Here is a 25102-nt window from a genome sequence, read left to right as displayed (position 1 = left end):
CTGCACGCAATCAGCTTGGCCTTTTAAGCCAGCTTCCACATTTGCAGAGTCCTTCATTTTTTAGAAGCCCATGCCTTTAACAGTCCTACAAAAGTCCCCAGAACACCAGCATGATATAGTGGTTAGACTAGGATTTGAGAGAACGAGGTTCAGCTCGTCACTCTGCCATGAAAGCTTGTTGGGCGTAACCTACCCTCTTAGCCTAACCTACCTCATAGGGCTGTGCTGTAAGGATAACATGGAGAAGAGAACAACGTAAGTCACCTTGGGGCTGCATCAGGGAGAAAGGTGGGGCATACATGAAATACATTAATTGGAAGGGCACGGGGGGAGCAGTTTGGCTACCCCCGAAGGAGCTGCAGCCAAGTACAGCAGGAGGGCTTTGAGGGACGGCACGATCTAATATTTTAACGTGGGGCGGGGAAAATGTATTTGGGATTTCTTTAATCATAGGCAACACTAAAACTCTGCTACAGCGTTGTGGCAATCCACTTCTTCTCAGTTACACAATAAAAACAATACTTCTCCCCCAAACCAAAGGCAGTCTTAAAGGAAGAAAGAGACACCCACAGAAGACAGCTTCAGTACGCCTTTTGGTATTATCTGAAAAACAGGAGATGGATGATGCCGAGTGCTTGAAGATGACCAGGATGAAGGAACGAAGCGGGAGGAAGAGCCTTCCCGTACAAGCATCGAATGAGTCGGGACGAATCCTACAACGGGCCGTCGAAGAAGCTGCTGCTGCCTCGAAATACTGAGGAGACTATCTTGCCGGCCGAGTTGATGGTGCCTTCGCTGTCCGAGCTGGATTCGGAATCGCTGCTTCCTGAGTAGGCCCCGAGGCCGGGCAGGATCCCAATGCACACGGCAGCTGAAGGGCAGTGAAGCATAGGGTCGCTTGAGGAGCTGCTTCCCAGAGGAATACAAGAGGGCTTTTCTGAAAGAGCGGGAAAGGACAGGCTGTTACCATAAGTAACCTGAGGGCATGGGGGGTGGGGGACGGGGACGGGGACGGGGACAGAATTGCCAATGGTCGTGAGGAGCACATCCAGTCTCCACTGGAACAGCACTACACGGCAAGGTACTCTAGTCCCCCGTTGCTGTATTCCCCTCCCCACCTCTTCACATTCTCTGCCCTTCCATTCAGCTGCAAAACTCAATGGGGGTTTAAGACCGCCCCCCGTGTATATATGTAGAAACACGTACGCCATTTTAATTTTGTTACCCAGTCTGAGGCAGGAGGGGAGGGCCTAAACCCTCCCTCCCCCCAGAATGGGAACCCTCTCTTCTGTTTGCCAGTCTTTAGGTCTATGATCCCTAGCGCCGGTCACACCAATCCTGACCCATGTTTGCCTCTAGCTAGGCCCACAAGATTTCTTCAACCTGCAGTAGCCTTTGAATGCCAAGCCAGATTAACCTGAAGATACAGTGAGAGAAGGAGGGGTGGCTTTGTATTCGGAGTGTGTTCAGATGGTTTTCCGTGGCCCCTCACTCGAATTCTAATAATAATATAACAACATTCAATTTATATACCGCCCTTCAGGGAAACTTATCACCCACTCAGAGCAGTTTACAAAGTATGTTGTTACTATCCTCACAACGATCACCCTGTAAGGTGGGTGGGGCTGAGAGAGCTCTGAGAGAGCTGTGACTGACCCAAGGTCACCCAGCTGGCGTCATGCAGAGGAGGGGAGAATCAAACCTGGTTCTCCCACTTAAGAGTTTTGCCGCTCTTAACCACTACACCAAACTGGCTCACCAACAGGACTAGGAGTTTCATGGAGCACATCTTGAAACCGGGCAGGTTAATCTAGAGATTTGAACAACAGGGGATGCTGTTGAAGCATGCCGCCTGTGAGGATAACTGCATGGGTGTCCACCCCAGGCAGCAACACCGAATGCACTAAACCGTGAGCATGTGACATCACAGTCATGTGACAAGAAGGAACACCTGGGCCAGTTCTGCATCAGTGTCGAAGCCAGGATAGTGCATAGTGGACCAACAACTCTGGGGGGTGTGTGTGTGGGTGTCAGTCAGAAAACACAAACTGAGCCCCAGAAGGTACACACTCGAGCAAAGAACAAAGTGAGGCGAGAGCTGTGCTGGAATCCTCTTCCCAGTTGAGAGTCCTGCCACCCTACCGTGCCTTTCCATTTGTGTGCAGAGACCTGAGAGCAGCCCTGTAACATCAGCATAAGGGCCGTTTAGGCCAATATTCTGCTTCCACAGGTGGCCAAAAAGATGCCCAAAAGACAGCCCCAAAGGAAGACATGAAGGTGTCTCTGAACCTGGGAGGCTCCATTTAGCCTTCGTAGCCAAGCCCTTGCCTCTCCTGTGAATCTGTGCCAGTGGCTGTTGCTCCTTTTGGGGAGGGGGGGGGCTGTGAGATTTTTGAAGCACTTCCTTTTCACTAAATGACTGCCCTTCAATTTTCATTAACAGATTCCTAAGTTCTAGAAAAATCTTTCACTCTGTGCCAGTTTCCCCTGCTGATTACTTTTCTGTATTAAAATTAGCAGTGTCATGGGGTGTGTATCTTTCGCCAGAATTCACTTTTTTAGATATAGCCATTGGTTCTTCTTTATTCTATCTCTCCCCCCCATACCAAGGGGGATTTCTCTTTGGAGTGAAACCAATGTACCCTTTTATAACTTCAGCCTTTGCAGTTGTTTTATGACAGACCCCACAGGGTGGTGGCTCCAGGAGGAGGACAGGAAGGTTTGGGAAGACACCTGCCTCTGAGCATCCATAGAGTGAAATTCTGGAATGTTGCTGAACTTCTCTACCTACCCCTCCTCTCTCCAAATCTCGATTTTGCTGAAAACAGAACTAATTAGAAACAGACTATAAATTCCTTAAAAATGGAAAAGATACAGACTGTTGGCAATTAAGGAGGAAGTGGATGAAAAGAAATTAAGATAATGGCCGTTTCCACACGGCTGACCTTGTTCTGGAAAACAGCGAAATCTCGCACGAAGATGCTGTTATCGTGCGAAATCATGCAAGAAGACGCGGTAAGTGTCTTCTTGCAAGATTTTGCAAGAGATTTCGCAGTTTTCCGGAACAAGGTAAGCTGTGTGGAAACGGCCAATGCCTCTTGATAACAGTAGCTCAAAACTGCAGCCCTGCTTCACTGTTCAGAGGCACATTTTCTCCGTCAGACACCCTGCCCCTCATTATTACTAGAGGATAGCTCCATTTTAGTACTGCTCCAGGTGCCCCCCTTGTCGTGACCCTCAAGGCTCAGCAATGGGCCCACTGTAATAGCAATTCTCCTGGGATTTCTTGAATCCATCAGCTGAGGCCTGGCAACATCAGGGAACTCTGTAACTCCTTAGTCTACCCGTGCACAGGCAGAAAAACCGGGGTCAATGCCGCATAGGCCCATCTCTATAGTGACAGACATGTCCAAGATGGTGGCTCAAGGCACCCTCCTTGCAATGTACAAGCACGAGTCCACGTAGCATAGTGGTTAGAGTTTCGGATTAGTTGCTGGGAGACCCAGTTTCAAATCCCTACTCTGCCATGGAAGCTTGCCAGGTGTCCTTGGGCCTGTCACACCATCTCAGTATAAGGATAAAATGGGATGGAGAATGATGCAAGCCACTTTGTTTTCCCACTGGGGAGAAAGGTGGCACATAAATGAAGTAAACAAACAAGTATGCCCAGCACAGGCAAACAAATTACCAGCCCAGAGAATATTCGGTTCAAGGAGAGCAGGAGGGTCTAATTGGCCTTCCAAACCAACATCTCTGTATGCACACATGCACCACATTTCTTGGAGATAAAATCAAAGCAAAGCAGTTTTTCTACACTAAATACTTTAAATCCTGACAAGCCATCAGGAGAGTGACTAATCTTGCAGGAGAATTAAAAAAAAAAAACCCACACAGCTTCTACAGTTAATTAGCTCAGCTAACATTGGAACAGAGTTAGCCAAACAGATGGAGACTGAAGACACGCTGCCGTTTACAGTTACCCAACTTGTGCTACCTATGCTTGCCTCCGGAAGTACAGGGTAAAAAAAAAAGCTTGGCTTGGGCACGGCCGCAACAACGCCGGCTCAAACTCCATCCTGGTTCCGTCTCTTTGACTGCAGCTTACAACGTTCTATGACGAACCTGGGAAGAAGTCTTGCTGGTGCTGTAGGTAGGAAACTTAGTCCTGCCTTAAGGGGCTGCCAGATTATTATTGTTGAACTGCTGTAAATAAAGGGGCAGAGCGAAGGCGGAGGCCAAGAGGACATGCAGCTCATAGTCCAACAACTTTGAGGGACAGGACTTTGTAATGCAAAAATGCAGCCCCGTCTGCCACCTCTAAAACTACAAAATTTGCAAGCGTTTAGATGGCTGGAAAGAGGTTGCGGGACACGGCAGCCCCTCTCTGTTCAAGTCGATGCTGACATTTCAGCAGTATAGATTGTGAAGAATTGCGTGGGAAAAGGAAGTAAATATCGGCATAAAAGAAGTGTGGTTAGGGACAGAGATAATCACTGACAGAACAGCCAATGCTGGGAAATAATCCAACTATCTTTCTATTCATCTTGTAGCAGGTGTGCGCTCAAAATTACTTCCCAATATAAAGGGCAATATTTTTGCTTCACCTTGCTTCACTGGGGCTTCCGCAAAGAGCAACTGATACTGCTTTCCAAAAAATGACTATAAGCAAAATTAAGGCCTGGCTTTACATTACAGATCACCAAAGGGAGAGCTAGGGCCTCAAGCTGCCCCACAGATTTCAAAGATAACCCCGCTACCCGCTTGCACTTTATTATAATTCTAAGATACTTTCTGCCCAGCAGAAAGAGAACACCCATAACACCCGCTGCCCCAGTTGGAGCAGAAAAATTCTCTCCTGCTGCGCTTCGGCTGCTCTGGGCAGGAGATAAAAGGCAAACAGGGGAGGAGTGGGCATCTCTGCTCCCATAGGAGGGAATCAGTGGACAGAAGCGAGGTTGCTGCCATTTCACTTCAAAACAAATCCCTTAATGACAATGGATTTACATAGTTATTTCCCCAGAGAACAGAAACAGGATTTCAAGCCACACATAAAAGAGAAGTAATAACAATGAAATCCCCTCTTTTGTTACCTGGGAGAATTGCATTAGGCCAGTCAGAGCCCACACGACAAAGCCCCCTACAACCAGCTGAGATACAGGCAGGGAGGCAGCAAGTTCCAGTGGGTAGGATCAGGGCTCATTTCGAGGGGGAACGCACAGGAACGCAGTTCTGGCAGTTCCCCAAAGAGGTCACATGTCAGGTGGCCCCGCCCACCTGACTCTCGGCCATTTTGGGCCCGTTTTGGCCTGGATTGGAGCCGAAACGGCCCAGATTGGGCCTCTATCGGATGGTGGATCACTCTCCTGCTCAGCAGCGGCCTGATCCTGACCATTTGAGCCCCTTTTCGGCCATTTTCAGCCCCTTTTTGCCATTTTGGGCCCAATTTCAGCCCTGAATGGCCAAGATTGGGTCGAAAACAGCCAGGATAGGTGATGTCAGGGGGTGTGGCATATGCAAATCAGTTATGTTAATGACACACTTCCAGCAATTGCAAGAGGTGTGGCATATGCCAATGAGTTATGCTAATGAGTTATGCTAATTAGTTCCTCCAGCTCTTTTTCCACGAAATGACCCCTGGGTAGGATGAATTTGGCACCCCGGAGTTCTGGGTTCAGGTCCCTAGTTCATGACCCCTTTGGTAGAAGACTCACAAGAGGACGAGCACTACCTGCTTATCATGCTCGAAACAGGTTCCAATTTAGAACAATTAACTAGTGCTGAGGCTACAGCCTAGAGTTCAAATGCAGCATGTGAGACTGAAAGCATCACATGTCTATTAACTTGCAATATATTTGCTGCTGCCTGCAGGATAAAGCTTCTTTGGCCCAAAACAACAGCAAATGCTGTGGACAGAGTATGCCGGGAAGCTCTTGAGGCACAAAGGCTATTTACATTGCTAATCAGTTACAGCAGCAGTACAATCTTAGTATGCTATGGTAGTTAAGAGTACTAAACTAGGATCTGGAAAGACAGGCTCAGATCTCTAGTCCACCATGAAATTCTCTGGGCACATAACATCAGTCACTTGCTTTCAGGCTAACCTACCTCACAGGGCTGTTCTTTAGAATGGAGGACGGGAGGCCAATGTTGGAGCTGCTTTGGGAGAAAAGTGGGTTGTACATAACTACCTAAATAAAATATAGCTTGCAGAAGCACACTTCCTGCTGGGCTTCATAATGGGGCCTTCCCCCTGCCAATGAGGTGGAGGGACTGTGGCTCAGTGGCTCTGCATAAGAGCACGTAATAATGGCTGGACTCGGAAGAAGGCAGCTTCACGTAATGGGGAAAGGCCACCTAACAACTTTGCCCAGCTCTAAAGGCATTTTGCCCACCTGGAGACTCGTCCGGCTCGGGATCAGGATCGAGCTTCAACCTTTTCACACTGTTGGCACCTTCTGAACTGCAAGAAAATAAAAGCATCAAAAAAACCCCTGGCGCTTGAACAGCAACACGGCAGAGAATAGTCACGGCCTGCCCTCCTCCCATTCATCACTTCTACAAGAAATGGTCACTTGGGATTCCTGGTTAACAGGCAGCCCGGATCACAGCCAGAGGCGCTCTTGTATCGCTCCTTCGGCTTCCTCCCAGCATGGCAGAGGGACTCTTCATGCAACAAAAAGGGGAGGGGGGACATGAGTGCAACAAAAAGGGTGGTTGAAAATACTGGAAACACACAAGTGCAAGCCACAAAACCACCTGAGACGCAGAAAGATCACCGATTGCAGAGCTGTCTGGGGCAGCACAATCGTCAGCGACCAGTTAGGATACAGGGAATAGGCACAATTCAGAGCTGTTGTCGGTCAAGACCAGCTTCATCATTCCCTGCACCTCTGCAGAATGCTTCGTGGACCTTTCTACTGTCCTTGCAGCCCTTCCCAAAAGGTGTGAGACGAGGAAGCCAGAACCTTCTGCTTACTAAGGTCACACACCCTGAACAGCCCAGGCTAGCCCGATCTTGCCAGATCTCTGAAAACTCTATGGGGTTGCCGTAAGTCAGCTGAGACCTGACAGCACAAAAAGTCACAAAATTCCTGCTAACCTGCTAGAAAGATCAGAAGGGAGTCCTCCATTGGAGGGAGAAGTTTCTAGTTAGTCACAGAGGAACCAAGAAGAATGACTGAAGTTGTGTGTCTGCCCTAGGGTAGGAGAGGGAAGAGCCCGTGCCAGGTGTTCATGCAGAGTTTGGCAACGTTCAACCCAGTATCGCATATACTATACCAGTTCGCATATACTATATATGCCATCTTTACAGCACCACTGTAAGGGTGGTGAATATTTTCTCCAAGTTGGGGACAGGGCGAGCCTGAGGGACAGCCGCTTGCTTAAGGCCACACGGGAAGCTCGTGGCTGTGGTGACACTGGAACGAGGGCCTTCGTGGCCCACACAAAGTCTCCACACAACTGTGACCCCCCGACTCTCAAGAAGATAACAAAAAGGTTGAGAGAGCTCATGAAAAATGACACCCTCACACAGAGACTGAACTGTAGCAGCAGGTGATGGCGTTCCTTTCCAGGGGTATTTTAAAAGCCAAATTCCAGAGGCACAAACCGAGGTGGAAGGAGAAGACAGCGATGGAGAGCAGCACAGAGCATGAACCACAGACAAAACAACGGGAGAGAGAGCAAATGCCTGAATGTCAAGGTATTGGCATGGCAGTCGCAAGATGCTGCCTGAAAAGAGAAGCCATCTGCACCCATCAGCTGTGCCATTGCACAAACACCCTCGTCCCTTTCCCAGAACTTGCTGCTCGTGTGCCAAACACTCGGGATGAAAAATAGCTTTTTGCCTGCTCATTCACATCGGAGACTTCGTGCCCCCCTCAAAACAGACAGCCACAGCCACTTCGTTATGGGAAGAGAAGCTTCTAAGGGCGTTTGCGCATGCTGGTGTCTCGCCATTTTCTGTACTGTTCTGCTGAAAGGCAATGCCACAGTTTCTTGAGAGCTACGGGGCATCTCCCACGAACCTCCTGAGTTGATCTTTTCCGGTGATGTCAAATGGCCATTTGGTGGGCTAGTTCAAGTTTTTAGAATGACAGGACCTGTCTTTTAGCATCAGTGCAGATTTATGTAGGCATGTTTTAGTGTCTGCCTTTAAATTGCAGAGGAACCCAAAAGGAAAAAGAGAAGAGATGCTGGCCCTGCCAGTTTTACAGTTCTGTTGGCGGGGGGTATGGTGTGTGTGTGGGGGGGAAGCTTGCTGTTAGAAATGCTGTTAAGACTACTTCCATTACTGAACAAACCAGAGGAACCAGCAGATTTCACAGCATCACAATCCTAAGTCAGTGTGGTTCTCTCAAACAGAAGCCCCTTCACATTTTCTTAGACAAACAACAACAGAACTCAAGTTTTCCTCACCCCTATAGTGACAGCCCCATCTGCTGCCCCTCCTCACCTGCAGCACCTCACTTTTTGGAGCAGCAAAAAGGAATGCAGAATCACTACTTGGAGGAGATTCTCTGCATATGGCTGAAAGCAGCTATTGCAACCACCAGCTACGCGTTGCCTCACTTAGTGGCCTGTGTGAACTGGGGCTACGATCTCTGCTCTGAGGAAGAGATGGGAGGCCAACATCTGGATGGTCAGCCGCAAACACCTCAATGCAGGAGAGGATTCAGACACTGGGATCTCTCTTTGTTTTGCCACGCTTATAGTGCAATCCTAAATTGAGTTACTCCAGTCTGAGCCAGCTGATTTCAATGGGCTCAAAACCGAATAACTCTGCTTAGGATTGCATTGTTAGAGCCTCAGGAAGCCACCTGGGGCATTCTGTTGCCAGCTACGTCCCCTCCTCCCCACCCATGTCTCCAGAAGTGCAAAACTCACCTTCTGTGTTTCACAGCACCTGCTAACAGCTTCGCCTGAGAGAACTTGCTCTTGTTTTCCAAAGATTTCACCAATAGTTTTTTCTCGGCCTCTTTTTTCAAGTCAGCACTCCCCCCAACCTTTGACAAAGCGCTGTGAGTTCAAGGTTAAGGACCCAATGGAATTCAAAAAGGAGGAAACTCAAGGGTGTGAAGCTTGAGATGAATTGAACCCTACTGGGGCAAGCTCTACAATGACAACGGGTTTTCATAACTTCTTAATCCTGCTAAACAACTACTGTTCACACCACAGTTTTGGGAGGCGGGTCTCTAAATGAACAGAAAAGAAGATGGGTTATCATTTCAGATCTGCTATCCATTAAGAGTTTAATTGATTCACCCGTGCTAATGATTAATGCTACAGTTTAAGATCGATTTACCAATAGCTTCCTTAACTGCATCAGAAATTAGGCCTTCCATCAGTTATACCAGTGAACGTCGTATGGCTTTTTCCCGGCGCAATATCCAGCCTCCTAGGAATGTAACCCAGCCTGTCACACTCCTAACCTCAACCAAGGCATGGCTTTCTGATGCTCATGCTTCCTCTTGTACTGCACTCCTCCCCAAGACTCTTTAGCAAGTAGCTCTCTGATGCCATCTAACGGAGAGTCTCCTAACTAGAACTTGAGCGACTGGAATACTTTTTAAATGCACAGAATTCAGTTCTATTTCCGTGCTTCTCAGAGGGATTCCACTGTTCCAACACATGGTTAACTCTGTTAACCTTTGACCTCCAAAGTGATAACCTTTGACCTCCAGAGTGACCTCCTGGTCAGCCTGGTTAGGGAGGAACACACACCTGAATATACTGGAAATTTCTGCTGAACACTTATAAAAGTCAAGATCTAGAGGCATCGTAGCAGTGGCTCTACATAACCGAAAATTGGAACACATTTCAAATAACTAGCTTATGAATATGGCATTTGGACAGGGAGTGGAGGGGCAGGGGGAGCAGCAGAGTGAGAAGGAGAAGCCTGCTGTTTTGGTTCAGAAAAATGAGCCAGGAGTCATATTGGGCAAGCATGAGGTCAGACATGGGTGGCAACATTTAACTGCAATAACAATAATACTTAGCATTTATATTTCACCTTCCCGTGTCCACAGCATCTTGGAGACGATTATCTGAGATATGCACTCACGTGCGCACAATGGATGTGTGGAAACAGAGTACCCACCAACTGCAGTTTGGAGCTCTAAAGTGACGTTCAACCACCTGTGAACATGCAGCCACACCCTGCGCACGACGCTACTGGATCGCACCCACGGCTCACCAAGACCAGCCGAGGCCTCCCTCTAGTAAGCCCTGCCTTTGGGACCGACAGCCACTGATCACCTGTCCCGCAGAAACTGTTCACAGTCCAACATCACACGCACCATTCCATCATGTGGCAGCCAATGCCACAAACTAATTGCATGCCGAGTGCTTTCTTTTGTCCACCCCAGACCGACGGCCAAATGGCTTTATTTGGTGACTCGTACATTCTATTTGGGGAGAAAAAGATGCCTCCGTCCACTCTCTCCATCCCCTGCATATTCTGAACAAGGGTAACACAGTACTGGCCGTTTTCCTAATTATCCTAAGCAAAGAATTTTGTTTAAATGGGCGCAGCAGTGAAATGGCGATATTCTTTGAGCTATCCATCACAAGCCACGATCTCTTTCCTGCGCAGTTGCTGCCAGTTTAGAACTTCTGACACAATCCAAATATATGTCGGTAAAGGTAACGGTGCAAGCACTGAGTCATTACTGACCCACAAGGGGACGTCGCATCACAACATTTTCTTGGCAGACTTTTGTTACAGGGTGGTTTGCCGTTGCCTTCCCCAGTCATCTACACTTTACGCCCAGAAAACTGGGTACTCAGAGCCAAGCTACAAGTGACGCCTGACACAGGTTGGACACTTGTCAGCTTCCCTCAAGTTTTGATGGGTAATGCAGGCGTCCTGGTCTTGCAGCTGTAATGGAGAGCCAAGCTGTAAAACCAGGACGCCTACATTTCCCATCAAAACTTGAGGTAAGCTGACAAGTGTCCAACCTGTGTAAGGCGTCACTTGTAGCCTGGCTCTCATTTTACCGACCTCGGAAGGATGGAAGGCTGAGTCAACCTTGAGCCGGTTATGTGATCCCGGCTTCCGCCAGGATCGAACTCAGGTCGTGAGCAGAGCTTGGGCTGCAGCACTGCCGCTTACCACTCTGCAATTTATTTGCCTCAGCATTATACTTTATACTATTTGCTATGTTGCTACCTATGCAGCCTGGAATAATCTCGGGGCTCCTCACCATCCTGCTTGGGATTTCATCTTCCTCAGTCTAGTGTTGTTTCCAAACTTGGCCTGCTTGAATATTTGCCCACAATTTTGAATCGTTTAGAAGAAATCAAACTGCACTGCGCTGACCCAAAATATACAAGCAAGTTGTAGCTCCCTGCCTTGTTCAGTGTGTACAATGTGCCCTTCTCTACTGAGCAAAGGTTGTTTTAACAGGCTTCGCTACTCAAGATCAGGAATTGCCTCCAGGCTCATGCTGGGGACCAGTATATCTCTTGGCTGGCATACTAGGGCAACAAGCTAGTCCCTCTTGGCCTAACGCTGGACTTGGATGACCCCTTGAACACAGCTGCTGCCTTCCCTTCATTTCCTCGCTGCATCCAACACACCCTGAAGCCACCGCAGAAACTAAATATAACTCATGAATAGCATTGCCCTTAATGAGCCTAAGGGAAAGAAGTCAGTATGCAGCCCAACTGCGACGATCTATCTGTTGAGAGAGGACACCTCCAAAAGTGAAAAAAAAAAGAGTATGTGATTGTGTTAAAACATCTGACCATTGCAGCCAAAGTGATCTGGGCACAATGCTAGAAGCATAAAAAAATTCCAACTGAGCAACAATGGTTACAGAAGGCCCGGTTTGTTGTGATGATAAACCAAATTATGACTTATAAATATGTCACTTTTGACTTTCTGCATGAAACAAGGAAAAATGATTTGTGGTTTTGATTTTTAAGAAGGTAAATTTGGGAAAAAATAAACAGAAGGGGGGCAATATTGGAAAAGGAAGTTTGGGAGAGATTAAAGTTTAAAGTATGATGTTTGTTAAAACAAGATAGGTGTTGTAGAGAAAAACGGTAAATGAAACATGTATTATTGTTTTCTGGTATTTCTAATTTCTGTCTATAGTTTTTTCTATGCTTTATTTCTTCTTTTTATTTCTTTGCCCTTTTTCTTGGGCTTTTAACTCTATTAATAAAATAAAAATTTGTACTTAAAAAAATAAATATATGTGGTCACAGACATTCTGGTTGGCTGAAAACTAGGTCAGAATCTGGTCATTCTTTTTATCCTGGCACTATAAGATGGGTTAAGATGATTCCAATATTATATAAATAATCTTAACCTATCCTATTGGGATAAAAATGTTAAAATGGAATATAGAGTAATTATTGATGCAGCATAATTATTGTTGATTTGGATTAAGCTTCTTAGATTTTTTTTTATATATTTCAATTTATATACCGCCCATCCCCAGGGGCTCTGGGCAGTGAAAAGTTAAAATCGATAAAAACAAGAACTAAAATCAATATACAAACAATAAAACAAATTAATTTGATTTTTAAATAAGAACCGAGGACTATAATGTATTGTCGAAGGCTTTCACGGCCGGAGAACGATGGTTGTTGTGGGTTTTCCGGGCTGTATTGCCGTGGTCTTGGCATTGTAGTTCCTGACGTTTCACCAGCAGCTGTGTAGCACCAAAAGACAGAGATCTCTCAGTGTCACAGTGCCACAGTGTGGAAAACACTGCCAAAGATGTTGACCTGCCAACATCTTTTCCACACTGTGACACTGAGAGATCTCTGTCATTTGGTGCTACACCTCTGAAGATGCCAGCCACAGCTGCTGGCGAAACGTCAGGAACTACAATGCCAAGACCACGGCAATACAGCCCGGAAAACCCACAACAACCATCGAGGACTATAATGCTATATAATAAATTAGTGTTGTAATGGGAACCGGTCTTTATATGCATGTGTTTTTAAATATATAGGTAACTCTTTTTGTGTACTTGTTTTTTTTAAAATAATTTTTTAGTCATTATGCAGATCTAATGAACACAAGTTGGAACAGGCAAACACCCAATGAGGCACTTGATTGAGTAACATTAAGTACCGGGGATCCCTCTGAAATTGCCAACCATTGCTATAAATTGCTCTAGTTGTATTTAAAGGCACACCACACCAGTCTGTTTTTGCTGCAGCACACATTTATTGGGGTACCAGCTTTTGTGGACTAGAGTTCACTTACATCTGAGGAAGTGGGCTCCAGTCCACAAAACCTTCTACCACAATATATCTTTCAAAGTGCTTCAAGGGGAAATATAACGGACTCTAATATGGAAAGGGGCCCAAAGTATTACGGAGGGGCCACAGCTTCACGACAGAGCCTCTGCTCAGCATGCAGAAGGTCCCAGGTTCAATCCTTGGCATCTCCAGTTAAAAGATCTGGCAGTAGATGATGGGAAGGCTCTTGAACTCGGACCCTGGAGAGCTGCTGCTAGTCTGAGTAGATGATACTGACTTGATGGACCAAGGGTCCGATTCAGTATAAAGCACCTTCAGTATAAAGCAGCATTGTCTGAAGCCACCTGACATGGTTTGACTGCTGAAACGTAGCCTCACTGGCTAACTTGGACAGGGGGGGGGGCATTGGAGAACCAGCCATGAATCCCAGCTGCCCAGAAGGAAGAGGACCATACTGGAACATCCAAAGCAGCCTCATACCAAGACAGACCACCATCACACCCAGCCCAGGACTGTCTATTCTGACCACCACTGGCTCTTTGCAATGTCCTGATGCGCCCCCCTCCAGTGCTGAGCGAGCTGCCCACCCCCCTTTTTACAAAACCTCTCAAATAAAAAAAACGCAGCAGCGGTAAGGATATTCTGTATTCGTTCAGTTCTTTCAGATCTTCTTCTCGACGCTGCTTTTCTATGAGGGCTTGTTGCCGGGAAACCTCACCGAGGAACTTGGTCTCATCTTCGTCTAGGCCTCTGACCATATTTTCTGGAGGTGAAGACACTTTTTGTTAGAGGACAAGCTGTCTGGGAGTCTCACAGAACGGGACGACAGCACAGCAGTTGCCACCTTAGAGCAATTCTAGCCAGAGGAAAAAAATTTTGGCACCCAAATGAAGAGTACAAATATTATTTTACTAGCTTATTTTATTTGGCCCTTCCTCTAACGAGCTCAATATTGGTTTTAATCAGGGGTCATTTCGTAGAAAAAGAGCTGGAGGAAATCATTAGCACAACTTATTAGCATATGCCACGCCCCTTGCCATCACCGGAAGTGTCATTCACATGCCTGATTTGCATATGCCACACCCCCTGACATCACCTATCCTGGCTGTTTTGGACCCAATCCTGGCCATTCAGGGCTGAAATTGGGCCCAAAATGGCAAAAGGGGGCTGAAAATGGCTGAAAAGGGGCCCAAAATGGTCAGGACTGGGCTGCTGATGAGCGAGAGAGTGATCCACCACCTGTCAGAGGCCCAATCCAGGCCGTTTTGGCCCCAATCCAGGCTGAAACGGGCCCAAAATGGCCAAGAGTCAGGTGGGTGAGGCCACCTGACATGTGACCTCTTTGGGGAACTGCCGGAACTGCGTTCCAGCACGTTCCCCCTCGAAATAAGCCCTGGGTTTTATTTATAATTATAAATTACTTCATTTATATCCCGCCTTCCTCCCCAAAGAGGACTTATTTTTTCCTCACAACAACCCTGTGAAGTAGCTTAGGCCGAGAGTGTGTGAGCAGCCCAAGGTGACCCAGCAGGCTTCCACAGCAGAGCGGGAAACTGAACCTGGGTTGCCCAGACCCAAGTCCTTCCCCACCGTTTCATCTTCACAGCAACCTGTGAGGGAGGTTAGGCTGAGAAAGAGAGAGTGCGTGCTGTGGAGACACATCAAATTATATTTTCTGAACATGTGGCACTTGGGCAGCTGCGATTTTTGTCTACTTGTCAGTTTGATTTTTATTCCACCCCATTCTCCAAAGAACGTCAGATGGCGTGCATGGCCCTCCCCCTCCATTTATCCTCATAACAATACTGTGTAATAGGTTAATAGTGAGAGAGACGATTGGCCCAGGTCACCCACTGAGTGAGTATTGAACCCAGGTCTCTCTGGTCTTAGTCTAGCACTCTAGCCACTGCAACACACTGCCTCCTCTTTGTCTGCACGGCCATCGCATGGAGATAAAACACTTCATGCTGACAGGAGCTACATCTGTAGAACTTGAGAGCTTTTATGAACCACAGAAAGCCCTTTTGCTTAGGGGAAGAGAAGAAAAACAGCGGCACCTACCAAAAACCTGGGACGCATTTTCCTGCACCAAGGCTCAGAGACGTTTACTGGAACTTACTGAATTTGAATTGCTCTTCAAACTCCTGCTGCTTCTTATCTTTCTGTTCCTGAAGTCTCTCATAGAGCGACCTGGGGTCATACACTTCTTCGGGACACTCTGAGAGATGAAAACAAAACAGGCTAATGCTGAAACGGGTGACTGTTTTGAAAGAACGCAATCAGACGAGAATATCCTGGGTGTAGCTTTTCTAAGAACACCAGCAAGCAGGCAATAAAGGACACGTTGATTATTAGCTGACTGCACATAGTAATTTTTGGCCTATAACAAAACTAGTCTTTGTAAGATGACTTCTTGGTCACTTGGAGGAGATTTTCACTCGCCTAAAGTGATCGGGCAAATCACTGTTTACAGAGTTGGTGCACTGAACTCCCTTCATGGGGCCAACTGGACTTAAGGCACAAACCCCAGAAACCTCATATTCCTTAGCATTAAGAGAACAAAATTCAAATCCAGCAGCACTCTGAACACCAACATTTGCAAGGATATTTACAATGGTCTTATTACCCTGTGGAACAGCCTGCCTAAGGAGGTCAGGAGAGCCCCCACTCTCCTAGCTTTCCAAAAATGATGCAAAACTGAATTATTCAAAAAGGCTTTTCTACTATAGGGAGGGGATCTCAAGTGCTTCGCTAATGAGTTAAGGACCATATAGACTTCAACACTATATTGCCTTAATCACTATCAGTTGTTTTAAACGTGTGCTCCTTTGAGATACCAGTGCTTCATGTTGTCTAATGTCAGCCCTAGAATTGCTTATGTTCAGTTTCAGCATTTTTTCAACTCTGTATTGGATTCTTACCAATACTATGTCTTTGAAAACTTGTGTTTATTTACCCGATGGCATTGTTTATTGAAATGTCCTGGAAATGGACTGTACTAATCTCACACTGTGTAATCCGCCTTGAGTCTCAGTGAGAAAGGCGGATTATAAATAACATAAATAAAATTTATAGCCCGCCTTTCTCACTGAGATCCAAGGCAGATTACACAGTGAAAGATAAACTACAATATAATCAACAGCTGGGACATTTACCAAGCAAAGTACAATAATGAACATCAGTTAAAACGTTCAGTGAAAGAGATGCAATAGGGTATGGCGGCAGAAAATTTAAAAAACAAAGCTGAGCACAGAGATGAAATCTTCTCTGAAAAAAAGCATAATCAATTAACATGGCATGTTTAGCAATGTGGAAAAGTCCTTGATAGGCATGTGTCTACATCAGCAGACAGTACCCAACAGCGTAGCATGTAGTCCCTGTTCCTACCAGGGCGTCTCTCTGAGCTACTTCTTATGACACAGCCCTATAATCTGAGTAGACAGTGCTCCTGAACAATTCAGTTTGAGAGTGGGCGCTTTAGAAGGCAGACCCCTGGCAAGCACACTCCACTCTCTAAGGAAGGAACAAATGTGCTAGGCTGGAATTTATAAGGCAGAAGTTACAGCTTAACTACTGGAGCACCATAATCATAAGCACAGTTCAGCAACACCTAGACTGCAGAATCTCCTTTCTTCAAGTCTTAAAAAAAAAGTTTAAAACATTACTTCAAGCTAGACAAGCATTGTTAAGTGATGCACTGAATATAAGCCAGGGAATCTACACAAACATCGTAGCCAACAACGTGAGGGGCACCTCCCTCAACTGCTCTGCACCCTGCTTTGCAACCACAGACCCAAGGCAGTTGCAGCTGCCAATCCTGGCAGCAGCCAAATACTGGGGGCAGCTCTACTGTTCTAACCTAAACAAGAGCTCCATCAAACACACTCTGCCTGGATACATCGCAGGTGCCAAAACTCAGCCCTCCCCAACAGAAAGGCAAGGCCAGCCAGAGTAATGCCCCTTTCCAGTTTTTTTTAAAAACATATCTACCATTGCAGAGGCCAGCAGAATGAAGTTCATGGTTGCTAGTGGCAACTGTGTTTGTGGATTTCTGGGGACAGGATATAGCGTCTAAGGGGAGAGTGGTCAAGCTAGAGACTGGTTACTAGATGCTGGGCGGCCAGCAGGCAGCACAAGCACCATGATTGTCACAGATGATGAATCTGTGACTTTTCCGGAGAGGAGGAGGAGGAACTGGGGATGAGGGAAAGGCACAATCAGGCCTAATCACCAGTCTCCTCCACACTGTATTGTTCATACAACTGGACAGCAAGTGACTGCAAGCAAAATCTGCACATTGCAAGATACTGCAGATGTATGCTAACACACGCAACAGCCATGCGCTCACATACTTGCCTAAAAATAAAAGCAATGGCCACCAATGAATCGAGATGATCCACTGGCTTACTCATATTTTCCTCGCTCTATGGTTTCCTCTTGCTCTGTGGTTCTGTATCCTCCGTTCACTTCCACTGGTATCGCCTCCAACATTATCAGGTAACGAGGATGGAGTCTGCCCAACACAGTAGCAAGAACAGTTGGATATGTTGCCTAGTGGGAATTGGGCCTTGGCTTTTGATTGGTGGCACAGAAGATAAAAAGGTTCTTGACAGGAAGAGAGGCTCAAATTATGCCAAGGACAAAAGGGGTAGGGAATATTTTCTCTAATCTCATCACTTGTTAAAAGGCCATTGTAGGGCCTCCTATTTAACCAATATAACTGCGTACAATCTTAGGAGGACCTTTATTTCATTGCACTTTCAAACAATGCCTCCGGAGATGCTAGTGGGTCGATATAAAAAGACGCCAGTTGACCCAACGCACCTGTATATGTGGTCATTCAGTGGAGGGCCTCCCTCATTACATCCTGGCTTGCCCACCATACGCAGAACCTAGAAATAAATTCCTAGCTAAGATCTTATTGGCCTTACATCCCCTGTCTGATTCTGATAAGATTGTTACGATGCTTTCAGACGACGACTCTTTCATTTCATTAAGACTGGCGCTTTTTGCTTTAGCTGCTAGGAAGATTAGAGCAAAGGAATTAGCCACTGACTCAAGATGATTGTTCTTAGGAGGTTTTATTAATTTTAAAGTCTTTTAGCAGGGTGTTTTATGTGGTTCTGAAGTGTTTGATCACCTGACTATTTGATAATGTATTATTTTGATGTTTGAGTGTTTTGATATTGTGAAGGCCAATGGCCATATGCAATAAAACGAATCTATGTCATCTACTTGTTGCTTTTCCTATATTCTTTCAGTGGTGAGGATGACAAATGACTTCAGCCACAGAATGATGGAATTGGAAAGACAGCCCCTTTGAAGGAAGCAACCACTACGGCAACCTCCTTCTGCGATGAACATAGGTACACAACAGCCTAAGAAAACAAACTTAGGCCTAAAAAGCAGAAAAGAGGCACTGAGCGCACAGCCCCTCCCCAAGCAACGGACAAATACCTTCAGGGTCCTCTGGCTTTCGAACCTTCTCCCATTCTTCTTGCCTCCTCTTGCGCCGCTCTTCGAGCTCTGCTTCAGTCACAAACCTTTTGTTAATCACAGGGTTGGCAACACCTTCTCCTCCATCCATTATGGAGCAGCCTGTACAGAGAAAAGAGTGAGGACTAAGATCACTCTGGCCAACCGGTGCCTTTTGTGAACTTCTGTAGAAACCCGTTTTGAAAAACTGCAAACCAGCATTTCCTAGAATCCACAGAAAAGACCTTTAAAGGGGTTGCCTAAGAGGCAGGACTAGGGCAATGGTTATAAATCTGTCTCTACCTTGTGGCTTTTAATCTACACGGAAACTTGTAGAAAGATGTAAAATATTCTGAAGTCACAGAGTTGGAGGGGACCTCCAGGGTCATCTAGTCCAACCCCCTGCGCAATGCAGGAAATTAGTAACTTCCATCCCCTCACACCCCTGCTCCATGCCCAGAAGATGGCAAAAATCTCCAGGATCCCTGGGCAAATTGGCCTGGAGAAAATTGCTTCCTGACCCCAAAGTGACGATCGGCATTACCCTGGGCATGTAAGAAAGGGCCACAAAAAATAAGCACTGGTGTAATCCTTCCTGCCCTCCCTCTCATGTTCTGCCTAAGTTCTTAAAGGTTCTGTGTTGTTCAATGGGATTACCATCTACTGACCATTTAAATAATTGAAGTTTCTTCCCAAAGGCCATTTGTGAAGACAATACTCCTTTTCTAACCCAAACAGGAGCCATGTTTTTTGAAACTTTGGTCAAAAGGCCCTTTGCTAAAAAAAATCTCTTGCTAGGAAAATTCCTCTTTGCTGCAAAACCCCCCTTTGCTGAGAAACCTGCTTGAGAAATAGAAAAGAGGCCAGTAGCACCTTCAAGACCAACCAACTTCACTGCAGCACAAGCCCCCTCGAATCACAGTTCTCCTCGTCAGATGCAACTGTGACTCTGGAAAGGTCTGACTCATGAAACCTACGCAGAAATAAACTGTGCAAGTCTTTAGGTGTCACTAGACTTATGTTTACTTTTGCTGGATAGATTTGGGAGAATCAAGTCTGTGGCACTGATCAGCCCTGAACGGATGCAGTGTGTATTGTATACCTAACCTCTGTACACTGTGCACTTACCCAGATGTTATCAGACCCAAAGGCATACTTTTCACGTGTAATAAATCTGATAGAAGTAGGCCGCTACCCACAAAAGCTCATATGGCCACAAGGCCCTGGGTTTCAGGAGACAGTGTGATGGTCAGAGTGTGGGAATGTGGTTAAGGACACACAATAGTTGACCTTAGGCCAGTCACATACTCTCTCAACAGTAACCTACCCCACAGGATTGTTGTGAAGATAAAATGTATGGAGAGTGAGAACTATGTACTGAGCTCCTTGGAAAACGGGTGGGATAGAATCCAATAAATAAGTAAAATAAAACTGTTTGCCATTACTTTCCCCAGTCATCTACACTTTACCCCCAGGAAACTGGGTACTCCTTTTACTGACCTCGGAAGGATGGAAGGCTGAGTCAACCTTGAGCCGGCTACCTGAACCCGGCTTCCGCCAGGATCGAACTCAGGTCGTGAGCAGAGCTTGGACTGCAGTACTGCAGCTTACCACTCTGTGCCATGGGGCAGCTAATAAGTAAAATAAAACTGTTTGCTGCTAATGTGCTACATGCTCAAAAAATATACCTCGAGGTATTTATGCAACTGTTTCTTTTTCATTTCTTCCTCTTCACAGTGTGCACTTCTTTCCGGCTGCCACCCAGTCAGTGAGAAAGATGGACTATAAATATGATAAACAAACAAATTGCCAAATGTGCAACATATCTAGCTTTACTTTGGAGGGCGATTTGAGAATAGCAAGAATATCTTTTTGGGCTTGTTTGTAAGAAATGTGAGATTGAGAAACAATTACCTGCAAGAATCCCATGTTTGCCATTAACAACAAATGTGGAAGGGAAGATTGGTCAAACAAACAAACAGATTTCCCTGACGTGACCTGCATAGCAATCATTTCTGCACCATATCTCCTTGATGAGTTTTATTCCTACACCTCGTCTCCATGAATTGCAATGCCTTTCTCCTTCCTTTCATTCCAAGTTCCACAGCCGTGCTAGCGGGATCCAATTAAGCACATTTGTGCAAAACTGCACTATTTAGAGTCATGGGAAGGTTTTTCCTGGATGCCGGCCTTGAAATTTCAGCTACCTGGTAACCAACACAGGACACATTTGCAGGAAGGCAAAATAGCTGTGCCAGAGAGCCACTTTAAATGCTTGGCCAATATCACCATTCTGCGCAGGTAGAGGGCACACTGAATCAAGCTTCTTAAGGAGCTTGCAGGATTGGTTGGTTATATATCTTTTTGACCAACAAGCATGGATTGCTCCAGCCAGATAGATAACATGTTTGTCCTCCATTAGGACTCCTGGATCAAGAGAAGCAGACGTGCACTAGCTGAAGCTAATAAATCACAGGAAAGGTACAGGTGCAACACTGGCTCCATGCTAAGGAGAGATAACAGTCAGATCTGGGAACATGCGCTCTCCCCCTCTCTTGGCAGCGAGTCTTCCCCCAACCATAAATACATCACTCATTGGCACGAGCAGTAAACGCAGAGTTAACTATAATTCCCATTTCAGGACCAAATGAGATGTGATAGCAGTGATAATGTTTATTAAACACAGAACTGATCAAACATAAGGAGAAGGTAGTGTGAGTGTATGTGGGGTAGGGACCTCATTTTAGCAGTAAAAAGGGACCTGAGGAAGGGTACCGAGCCCTCCCCATGCCCACCACTCATTTTCCTGTAGTCTTGATTGCCCAGCCAAGATCACTTCCAATGTCAGCACTTGGCTGAAATGAAAAGTGCTGAGAAACATAAGCTGCAGGGATATTATCACTCAGTGGTCACTCACTCACATGCATTGTGGGCAGAAGAATCCTGGACCAAGTTGCTGATAAGAGCTGTCAAGTCTCTTCCTTGTGTCTAGACATGCTTAAGTATATCTATTGTGTGTGTGTGCATTATGTGTCGTCAAGTTGCTTCTATCTTATGGTGACCCTATGAATGAAAGGCTTCCAAGATGACCTCACATGAACAGCCTTGCTCAGGTCTTGCAAAATAATGGATGCGTCTTCCTTTACTAAGTAAAACCATCCCATTTTGAGTTATCTTCTTTTCCTACTGCCTTTCCTAGCATTGTTCCAGTGAGTCCTGTCTTCTTATGATGTGACCAAAGTACAATAGCCTCAGTTTAGTCCTTTTAGCTTCTAGGGAGAAGCCGGGCATGATTTGATCTAGAAAGAGTATCTATTAGAGATGCACAAAATATCTTTGAAAGAGATACAGACAGGGCTTTTTTTCAGGGGGAACGCAGGGGAACGGAGTTCCGGAACCTCTTGAAAATGGTCACATGGCTGGTGGCCCCACCTCCTGATCTCCAGACAGAGGGGAGTTTAGATTGCCCTCCACGCCACTCAGCGGCGTGGAGGGCAATCTAAACTCCCCTCTGTCTGGAGATCAGGGGGCGGGGCCACCAGCCATGTGACCATTTTCTCTGAGGGCAACCCACTGAGTTCCACCACCTCTTCTCCCAGAAAAAAAGCCCTGGATACAGACATTTTGCCCTTGTGGAAGAGATTAAGGTCCTTCCAGCCCTCCAATTCTTTGATTCACCATCTATGCATTCAGCCTTTATTTGAGGGACCTGTAGGCTGCACATTAGGCAACTATAGAACTCAACACCTTTTGTTTAGGATATTGTATCTTGCACGTGTGCGCACACACAAACGCACGCATGCGCGTGCACACACCCAGAGCCAGAGTTCCTGCAGAAACTGCTCAGTGTCAGATTTTGGCTAATCCTGAAGGGAAAGCAACTGTATGCATTTGTGAGAGCCACCAAAGCACCGTTTTCCTTGTATACTGTTGTTATGGGACCTTAATACACAGGCAGAATAAGTCAAAAACTTTCTGCTGGTCTTACAGGCTGTGACAGAATGGAAGCCGTTTCTTGGCAACAAAGGAGACATGTTATTCTTAGGCAGCCAGTGAGGGTACTACAACACAGGCATAAGGAACACAGAAAAGACACTGTAAGTGCCTACTAAGCATCAACTGCATTTAGGGACCACCTTTGGGCTGCCAAGCACCTGCCTTTTTTGGTACATTCTACTGGAGTCTGGCAGTCACTAACTTGATTGCTCCTGAGGAATAAAGATCATCTCTAGGCAATGCAAAAACCAAATGGCACAAGGAAGTGGGGGAGATCCAAAGAGTTTAAGGGGGAGATATTTCCTAAAGTATGAGAACATACTGTACTTGCTCAAGATCCTGTTTGCTATACAATATTTGCTTGGCAACATATCCACGGTGGGTCACCTACAGTCTACCAGAAATCTTGATTAGCTGTGTAAAAAGCCAATTCGTAAGATCGGGTCACACTCTAGTGTCAGCCAGCTCCTAAGATTAAAGAACAAAAATCAGGAACAGATTCCGCAGGCAGGGGCAGGCTTGATTTTCAAATGCCCAAGGACATCTGCAGACTGCAAGGTTAAGCCTCCTGAACACAACTGCATCCCTTGAATGCACCTACTTACTTTCTCTCACATAACTAAATGGCTACCATTCATTCCTCCTGGGGAAGTTAACGTACTGCACTTGACCAGTGTTGTCATAAAGTCTACATCAGCTACTCCCCTTGATATTGGGTGCACTGGTCATCCCTGCAGGAACATGCAATGTGTCTCTTCTCATACGCCCGCTCCGCTCAACACAATGTACATTTTGCGAAAGTGTAGTAAAAGGAAAGCAGGGACTCAAGACTTGAACCCTGGGGTGTGAGAAAAGAAGCATCAAACGTGTGTAAGAGGAGTGTCCTTATTTTCTTTTGTAAAATCATGGGGAGAGCATGTAAATGTTTTTATAGCTTTGCTTGTCACATATTTGCCCTGCCTACTCATATTATCACTCCCATCTTCTTTTCCATGCATTACCCAGTTCTCACCACTGCCCCATTTTAACACCCTCTCTTTGCTACCATTCACAATAGCCTGCTAGCTTTTAAAAAGCTAGTATAGAATACGGTTTAAGGCTGTACACTTATGCACGCTTAAATTGTAGTAGGCCCCCTTGAATGCAGTAGGGCTTCATTCCAAATTCACAGAAGGCAGTCTTATGAGATTGTGTAGCAAACGTCTAGAAGATCAGAGCACTAATTCCACTGGCACCATGAGCTAATTTCACTCATCATTTCCCCGTTTATCTCCACCTCCAACTCTGCCTGTCATCTTCCTATTAAAGCTGAGGTTGCAAACTTCTTACAGAAAGAACATTCATCCATACATTCAGAAGGTGATATATAGAATATATGAAGCTGTCCAATGATCAGTTTAATTACCAGTTAACTGCCCAGCAGCAGCTCTCGGCCAAACACTAGTTCACACATTACTCAGCCCACTTTCTCCCCACAACTCGAGTCAATCAAAGGTGGAAGTTCCATACTTGGAACTTATCTTCCAGACTTAGAATTAAGTTCCAAACGTGGAACTCCCAGAGTCCATCGGATCAACAGGACTCAAGGCAACCACATGGGGGAAGCAAAGACTATACAACGTGTGAATTAGCCCTATCAATCTCAGGCTGAGAAGCACCCACAAACCAAGAGAGGCCAGAGGTTGAACATGGGGACCTTCCCTATGCAAAATGTGCTGAACTAAACAATTCCACTCCAATATAACCATAGTCATAAAAATTAAGACTTTACACTCCACTTACTCCACATAACAACAACATGGAATAGATCATTAATATTCCATTCATGGCCCTTTCTTACATGCCCAGGGTAATGCTGATCACCACTTTGGGGCCAGGAAGGAATTTTCCTTCAGGCCAGATTGATCGGAGATGTTCTTTGCCTTCTTCTAAGCACAGAGCACCAGTCATTTGAGAGGAGGGAGGGGGGTAGCTGTGAATTTCTTATATTGTGCAGGGGGTTAGACTGGACGACAACATGAGGCCCCCTCCAGCTCTATGTTTCTATGATTAACCAGTCCTGAATCACAACAAACGGGGGAATAACACTGCCCTACCCCACAGGGGTGTTGTACAGATTCTGTACCCCTATTACCAAATGGACAATAATAACTATTAATACAAAAAAATTAATAATGATACCTTAATTCTCCTCCCCTCGGGCTGGAGGCTGACGAGGGGGGCTGCTGAGCCAGAGGCTGCACCGCAGCACCCACCTCCCCTCACCGGGACCGCCACTGCAGACTCCAAGCCCCCGTCTCCCCTCTTCCTTTCCCCTAGCCCAACCTTTGTGGCTAGTTTCCCGGCCAATGGTGCACCTTCCTGCCCCTCTTCCGCCCCACCTCTTCCGCCTCCTCATCCACCCAATCAG

At 46.1% G+C, this 25102-nt stretch overlaps 1 protein-coding gene across 1 annotated transcript; it reads right to left on the bottom strand.

The window, feature by feature from the left end:
- Positions 1 to 427: 427 nt before the first annotated feature.
- On the bottom strand, positions 428 to 25029 carry PSME3IP1 (proteasome activator subunit 3 interacting protein 1). Its single transcript, XM_055000483.1, has 7 exons — positions 24874 to 25029; positions 18679 to 18819; positions 15341 to 15439; positions 13863 to 13984; positions 8887 to 9020; positions 6393 to 6460; positions 428 to 937 (listed from the first exon to the last, which is right to left on the bottom strand). Exons 2-7 carry the CDS (start codon positions 18806 to 18808, stop codon positions 714 to 716), a joined length of 777 nt encoding a protein of 258 aa, XP_054856458.1. The 5' UTR covers positions 18809 to 18819; positions 24874 to 25029; the 3' UTR covers positions 428 to 713.
- Between the last annotated feature and the right edge of the window lie 73 nt (positions 25030 to 25102).

This window comes from Eublepharis macularius, chromosome 16, assembly GCF_028583425.1.
Source record: "Eublepharis macularius isolate TG4126 chromosome 16, MPM_Emac_v1.0, whole genome shotgun sequence".
Lineage (NCBI taxonomy): Eukaryota > Metazoa > Chordata > Lepidosauria > Squamata > Eublepharidae > Eublepharis > Eublepharis macularius.
The sequence above is the reverse complement of the archived record's forward strand: the minus strand, read 5'-3'. Positions and strand labels throughout refer to the sequence as shown.